Source organism: Bubalus kerabau, chromosome 14 (assembly GCF_029407905.1).
Source record: "Bubalus kerabau isolate K-KA32 ecotype Philippines breed swamp buffalo chromosome 14, PCC_UOA_SB_1v2, whole genome shotgun sequence".
NCBI lineage: Eukaryota > Metazoa > Chordata > Mammalia > Artiodactyla > Bovidae > Bubalus > Bubalus kerabau.
In genome coordinates, this window is record NC_073637.1 from 62,360,124 (window position 1) to 62,368,174 (window position 8,051).

Here is an 8,051-nt window from a genome sequence, read left to right on the forward strand (position 1 = left end):
CTTCCCAACCTAGGGATTGAACCCAGATCTCCTGCTTTGCAGGTGGCTTCTTTCCCAGCTGAGCCACCAGGAAAGCCCAGTGATTAATTCCATTCAAAATGAAAGTCCATTTCCTTTTTGATAAATGAGATTTCTGATTGCAATCTGTCACCTTATTTGAGTCTTTTTAGGAAATCTTTGTGAGAATTTATAGTTTTAAAACATTTCTCTGGATATAATTTGCTAAGTAAATAATTCAGAATTTCCACTGGTTAAAATTCTGTGTGCAACATAGGAAGAACCTACATTGTGGCTTTTTCATAATATATTGTTGGTTCTGCCATGGGGAAGGGTTCTTTTTAGGTAGGAATTCAGAGAATGGTTAATTCCATGCATGCCCCTCTACCATCTGTCACCCACCACCAGTATACCTTGAGGGTACCTTCAAGAGTTTAGTCAACTGTGAGTTACAAGGAGCATAGTCCACATATGATAGCCCTCACTTCTAACACCAATTATAATAATTGTAAGTTCAGGGGCCCCGAAAACCATCCTCAGGTTGATAATTCACTAGAAAGCCTCAGAGCTCATTGAAAGCTGTTACATACCATGGTGTAACTTTTATTGCTGGGAAAGGACCCAGATTAAATCAGCCTCAGGAGAATACCAAGCATAACCCTTCCAATCATCTTTTCCCCGTAATGTCGGGACAGTGTAAGTCTCTCAACACCAGTGAATGGCAGTATGCATGAAACATTGCCATCCAGGGAAGCTCACCCAAACCTGGTGTCCAAGGATTTTATAGGAGCTCCATCACATAGGCACAGTTCATCGCACACGTGACTGATCCTGGTCTCTAGCCCTTCAGAGATTGACTGATTCTGCTGATTGAAAGCCCTCACCTGCATCACGTTTGTGTGGCTCAGAGCCTCCACCTGAAACACACTGTTACTCTCTGGCTGGCCCAAGGCTCCACACAATGACACTTCCATCAAAGATGACATTGCAGGGATTGAGATCTCTTCCCAGAAGTAAAGGGCAAAGGTCAGACTTCACTTTGGGTAAAGTTTCATTAACTCCCTATAACAGCTTTCCTCTTGGGTTATAATTTACCCTGAGAACTTTGATTCAAAAAAGTTTTAAAATAAAACATGTTTGTAAACTAGATTTTATTTAGTTAATGAAATTAAATTCTCAAGTTTAAAACTTTTGTTAATAAAATATCAAGTATCTATATTAGTTCTTAAAAAGAATTATTTTCTGAATTACCATCTCATTCAAAATAGCAATCCTTTCTGAGGCATGCTTTCTTTTCTTCTTCTTCATAAACTGAAGAAGTATATGAAATTATTCCTAAAACAATCATGAGATCCCCTTGTAGAACTGAATGGGCAGTCATTTAATTAAACAGACTTTGAAATGAGTAGAGAACTTCATCTCACTGTGGCAGACTGTACTGTTAAAGTCGGCTTTGAAGTGTGCTGAAGGCGTTGTGGATCTCAGCTGCCTAAGAGGGGAGGATAGCTGAAGAGCCTGTATTCCTTGCTGGATTTAATGACAGTGCTCACACAAAGCCTTAGAACTTGAGCCAGATGAGGAGAACCAGATCTGTGGAGTTCATAGGGATGTGAACCACTTTTGGTTTATATTCATAATTGGTGAAAAATCTTACTGGCATACTAAATTTATATATGCTGATATTCAGATTTCTTATTGACAATCTGTTCTTTATTAAGGCCAGACTATGAGATATTCCTATGATAGTAGCTTCTTAGCTTTCTGTGAATTATATTTCAGGAATTATGTTCAAAAAGTCTATATGGAAATCACAAATAAATGCAGTACCAGTCACAGAGAGAGATGGAGAACATACTATCACATTTTCTTATTCTCTTCCCTTCTTTTCTTCTGTGAGGAGGAGGGGCAAGAGTCATTCATTTTGGCAGATAGAAGCTGTATCTTCATTTGAAAGGGAGTATATCAACTTACCATTGTTTCTTGGATATACTGTGTTTTAAAAATACTAAATGCCAGATTGATGAAAGCTGTGTTTGTTCCAAGTTTGATTACTCCTTTTTATAACCACTAGATGGAGCTTAAAGACTATTTTTATAACAGTAGCTTGTTGGGTTTTTGTGTTTTTTTTTAATAATTCTGATAGTCATTCATCTACAAAAAAAGTTTTTCTTTCAGTTGAGCAATATGGTCACCTCCCAAATGCACTAGTTAAAAATCATCAGTTTTCAAAGAATAGTTTATAATTTATGTTTAACATGACAATAAGACTTAAATCTTTTAAGACTGAGAAGAAACCTAAATGTCTCAGATACTATTGACTAGTGCTATAAACAAATTATTTTCTTTGACTTTCTGTTTTCTGTGCTGCATTACAAATATAATAATTCCTCTGTTTATGGTAATATAAATAAACTCTCAGTATCTATCTACTCATCCAACAAATCCTTGGTTTTGACCTTGTAAATCAAGTCTGATTTGTTCTCTTCTAAACAAACAGATAAACAGCCTGGTTTTCACACTCCTGTAAGTCATTTAAAGAATTATGGTAGAGATTATTCTATGCTTCTAGCTAAAGAAGTATCAAATAATTTCATTTTCATCTTTGGTACATTTCTAGGATTGGATTACTGTGTGAAGTTTTAAAACAAAATTGCTGTTGTGATTGACATTATCATTTTAAAGTTCATATATAAAGTATCAAGAAAATCTTAAACACAGTGAACAGTGGTTCCAGTTATAGGTTAGTTTCTGGAGTGGGATGAACCTGTATTAATGAGAGAATTTAATTTATCTTTCATAGACCCTAACAATGAGTAATAGAATTTTTACCCACAACACAGTTTTATTAATACCTTGTTTTCAGCTGTCTTAAGATTTTTTTTTTTTTTTTGGCAGGCATCTGTTTTGGAAAACCTGAGGCTGGCTGTACGGTCTCAGCTTGGATTTACTTCCATCAGACTCCCTATGGCAGGCAGATCCAGCAACATCTGGAATCGTATTTTTAATTTTGCAAGGTCACGCCATTCAGGGTCATTGGCTCTGGTCTCAGCAGATGGAGATGAGGTTGTCCCTAGCCAGAGTACCAGCAGAGAACCTGAAAGAAATCATACTCACAGAAGTCTGTTTTCCGTGGAGTCTGACGACACAGACACAGAAAATGAGAGAAGAGATATGGCAGGAGCATCGGGTGGGGTTGCAGCTCCTTTGCCCCAAAAAGTCCCTCCCACGACAGCTGTAGAAGCAACGGTGGGAGCAAGTGGAAGTTCCTCCACTCAGAGCACCAGAGGGGGTCACACAGAGACCGGACGGGATGTGACCAGCGTGGAACCCCCCAGTGTGAGTCCAGCACGGCACCAGCTCACAAGTGCGCTAAGTCGAATGACTCAGGGGCTACGCTGGGTACGTTTTACATTAGGGCGATCAAGCTCTGCGAATCAGAACCAGAGCCCTTTGAGACAGCTTGATAATGGGGTAAATGGAAGAGAAGAAGATGATGATGTCGAAATGCTAATTCCAGTTTCTGAAGGAGCTTCAGACTTTGATGTGAATGACTGCTCCAGACCGCTTCTTGATCTTGCCTCCGATCAAGGGCAAGGGTTCAGACAACCATATAGTGGAACAAATCCTGGAGTGAGGCCAAGTAGTCGTGATGGCCCTTGTGAGCGCTGTGGTATCGTCCACACTGCCCAGATCCCGGACTCTTGCTTAGAAGCAACGCTGAAAACTGAAACGAGTGATGATGAAGCTTTGTTACTTTGTTAGGTACGGATCCCATCAGGGAGCTTGGGTACAAGTTGGAGCAATATCCATTCATTGTTTTGTAACTTTACAATTAAACTAGTTTTCATTTAAAAAGAAAAAAAAAGATGCAGGGTGATTTCTTATTATCATATGTTAGCCTGCATGGTTAAATTAAACAACTGTAACTCTATGAACTTTAGAGTTTACTATTTTAGCAGCTAAAAATGCATTATGTATTCAGATTGTTCAGTAATGTTTTTCCATTTGTTTCTAATTGTTTTCATTCTGGTACTGTGGTTAGCAGTAGAGATATGGCTGCTGAAACTCATTTGACTGTCAGTTTATCTATCCTATGTTAAAATATTTCTTTGTTCAGAATAATACCTTCTTTTAATTAAACCCTTTATGCTTTTGCCAACACATCTTGTAAGTTAATATACTAGATGTTAAGATTGTTGATATAAAAAGTAAAAATTCCTTATACTCATCTATTTTTATTTATATAACGTTTGTCTAAGCATTATTGTACTTCATCATAACATGAGCTTGTCAAAGGGAAAAAAAAACTTTGTCTAAAATTTTTTCTCATGTTTGACATGCAATGATGTGAAATTTAGATAGTTAGATAAATTAATGGCAAAAAACAAAACTCTTTTATAGGTTTTCTAATGTTGACTTTAATATTCTAATATGGTACAGACCAAATGGTAAAAATCCCAAGTCATTTTTTTTTCATCTCTATTTAAGGACAAATTAAGCAGATGAAGATATTCTACTATGCATTAAATCTTGAACTTTATGTGTACAAAAACTGTACAAGATAAGTTCCAACTGGTAATGTCTTTCCCTGATACAGGGTTATGCTTGTATTGGACCCTAGGGATTTGCACTAAAAATCATATTAAGGTCTCAGATGAGTTTAGTGCAGAAGCACTATCACTTTAAATACTATTATTTGCTATCATGATGACTATATTTCCATAGCTTTTTGGGGGGTTGAGGGGGCATTTTTATTACAACTTGAGGTTGCTTTGCTGGTTTCATATTTATTTGTTGTATTTAAAGACTGCATTCTTGTAAGACAGTGATTCTTTTCAATATATTTTATTCATGAGGGGAGGATCATGCTACATGAAAAGCAAATTAAGAAGTCATTCAGATCACCTCCCTTTTTAAAGTAAAGTGAATTGCAAAACCCCGCATATTTTTTTATTGTCAGTTCCCATTTATTTATTTTTTAGCTGTCTGTTTTAGTAGCTTAATGATTGAGTATGAAAAATGTATTTGTGTGTGATTATTGCTATTTATTAAATTTTAAATACTTTGCTGAATGTCATTTTAAAGCATGTTTGCGGTCTTGTGTATTTGTCGTGTTATGCTGTCAGGAAGAACTGACTGAAATGTTTTAATATGTATCAAAAATTAAAATTACTTTTTTTGTATTGCCTTGAGGTACTTTTTAACTTGAAGTTGCTGTTTATTTTTATTTGGTGTGTATACAAATTCAGGCCATGAAATATGCAGTATGTCTAGAAGAAAAATTAAAGGGAGATAGTCTTTCTTAACTCCCTTATCATAAAGTAGTAGCTTATACCAGTTCCCAAGGGTAAAAATCCCTAAGGATCTGAATATTATTTTGCCTTTGAAAAAATTGACGTATCTTAGAAGATTCAGTAACTCTAGCAGTTCTCTTTTTATATTATTTTCAGACATTTAAAATTCCTATGCAGTATTTTACTGTCAGAATTTGGGTTACCAAATTAACCTTGTTTGGGTCCTACTAATTATATACTATTATGTATAGGTTTTTTGTTTTTGTTTTCTGGCATGTGTTTTTAATTTCTTTGTTTAAATTAACTAATACATCTTCTTGGTTTAAATATTAAAGAAATCAAGTCTGTCTCCTACTCCTGACACTCATCTTTTAGTTCCCTTTCAAAGAAAAAGGTACAAACACTACATTCTTGTATACCCCCCAGAAATACCATATACATACATAAATGTATCCATGTTTATAAATGCTATATGATATAATACAAATTGTAACATACTATGCATTCTCTTCTGCACTTATTTTCAAAGGCAAGGTATATCTACTACTGTTTGAAGGTTAAAAGTAAAGTTGGGTATTTCTGTTTTTTGACTTTTCACGTTTAAACACTTGATCTGTCCTGAATTTAAGGCTCCACTTTTTTTTTCCTAGGTAACTACCTAATTACTGCAAGACTGTTTATTAAATCTATCCTTTCCTCACTTTTGCAAATGACCCTTTTATCATATTACAGATTTTCATATTGTGTGGATATGTTTCTAGACTCCCATTCCATTCTCTTCAACTGACCTGCCTTTCTTTTTTTGTACCAGTCTTCCACTGTTTTAATAACTGTAATTTTTAAGTATTCCAATATTCTTGCTTATTCTTCCAGTTGAACTTTAGAACCAACCCTTGTGTTCCACCAAACAAACCCATAGGACTTTTTTTTTTTTGACAGTTTTATAGATCAGCTTGGGGAAATTTGACATCATTATCATGTTAAAAATTCTGTCTAAACCATCCAAAAATGGCTCCCATTTGTTCAAGTCTTTTTGTTGTTTCCTTTGAAGATGCTTCACGTTTTACTTTACTGAGATCTTGAAATGTTCAAGAGGTCTAAGAAATTTTATTATTTTTGTTACCATTATTAAGGAAGTCCTTTTGATTTATAATTTAGTCTTATTTTAGTATTAAAAAAGGTAAAATGTTTTCTACTTAGCTACCAGACTCTGATTTTCTTATGGTTTCTAATAGTACTTCACTTAATATTTTTGTGTTTTCCAGTTATACAGTCATGTCTTCCAGTTTGTATACCTCTTTTTATGTCTTGCTTGCATTGTCTAGTATTTCTAGAATAATGTTAAAATATATTGGCTACAATGAACTGGGTTGAGATATATACATTTAGTTAATCATATTAAGGAGTATCTGTTGACCCCTGTTTTTTAAAAAACTTAGTCAAGGTTGCATGTTGAATTTTATCACATGCCTTTTCATTTTCTGTGGAGATGATCATATGATTTTTCTCCTTTGACCTTTTAATATGAATTTTATTAATATATTTTGTACCATCCTTAAATTCCTGAAATAAACTCTACTTGACCATATGTATTACTCTTTCAATGTATTTCCAGATTATTCCATATTTTATTTAGATTTGCATCTGTATTCATCAGTGCAATTAGTCATGTGTGTGTGTGTATGCACCTTTGAGCACAACCTTTAAGAAGCTTTGTTATTGATTTTATGCTGGTAAATTGGAAATATTTTTCTTTCTCCTGAGTTCTGGAACAGTTTGCATAACATTGGAATTTTCCTTAAGATTTCAGTGAAATTACCTGGTGCTGGTCAATGTTTGGCAAATAGCTCTTTAACAGCTCTTTTGGTATTTATGGTAACTGGTGTGTGTAGTTTCTGTGTCTTAGCTAGGACCATCAACCATCCATACTGTCCAGGTTTTCAAGTTCATTTCCCAGTGGTGAGCAGAGTTACCCCTTCCTCTTTTGTGTGTGTGGCTCTTTCCCCTGAGTATGTATTATGCTTGCTCCCTTATTTTCTTAATTAAGATAGCTAGTAGTTGGCCTAATTTGCTGTTTTTGTTTGCTTGTTTCACCCCAAGTGGCATGCTTTGAGTGTCTCTTTTATTATTTTTCTGTTTTCCAATTAATTGATTTCCTTAAATAAATGTCCTACTTTTTGCTTTCCTTATTTTGTTGCTGTTTTTTTAACTCCTTGTTAGCATTCAATTTAATCATTTTTATATTTTCTTAATTATTAATATGAGATTTAATTCTGTTCAATTCAGTCACTCAGTCGTGTCCAACTCTTTGCGACCCCATGAACTGCAGCACGCCAGGCCTCCCTGTCCATCACGAACTACCAGAGTTTACCCAAACTCATGTCCATTAAGTCGATGATGCCATCCAGCCATCTCATCCTCTGTTGTCCCCTTTTCCTCCTGCCCTCAATCTTTCCCAGCATCAGGGTCTTTTCAGATGATTCAGCTCTTCGCATGAGGTGGCCAAAGTATTGGAGTTTCAGCTTCAGCATCAGTCCTTCCAGTGAACACTCAGGACTGATCTCCTTTAGGATGATGGATTGGTTGGATCTCCTTGCAGTCCAAGGGACTCTCAAGAGTCTTCTCCAACACCACAGTTCAAAAGCATCAATTCTTCTGCACTCAGCCTTCTTTATAGTCCAATTCTCACATCCATACATGACTACTGGAAAATCCATAGCCCTGACTAGATGGACCTTTGTTGACAAAGTAATGTCTGCT

General features: G+C 35.5%; 1 protein-coding gene across 2 annotated transcripts in view; it reads left to right on the top strand.

Annotated features, from left to right (window-relative positions):
- The window catches only part of LRP12 (LDL receptor related protein 12), a 93,633-nt gene extending 86,184 nt beyond the window's left edge, over positions 1-7,449 (top strand). For both annotated transcript variants that reach the window (XM_055546470.1, XM_055546471.1), the window contains one exon: positions 2,893-7,449. In XM_055546470.1, the coding sequence (XP_055402445.1) occupies positions 2,893-3,759 (867 nt within the window). In that variant the 3' untranslated portion in view covers positions 3,760-7,449. The remainder of the gene's footprint in view (positions 1-2,892) is intronic.
- Positions 7,450-8,051: the final 602 nt, after the last annotated feature.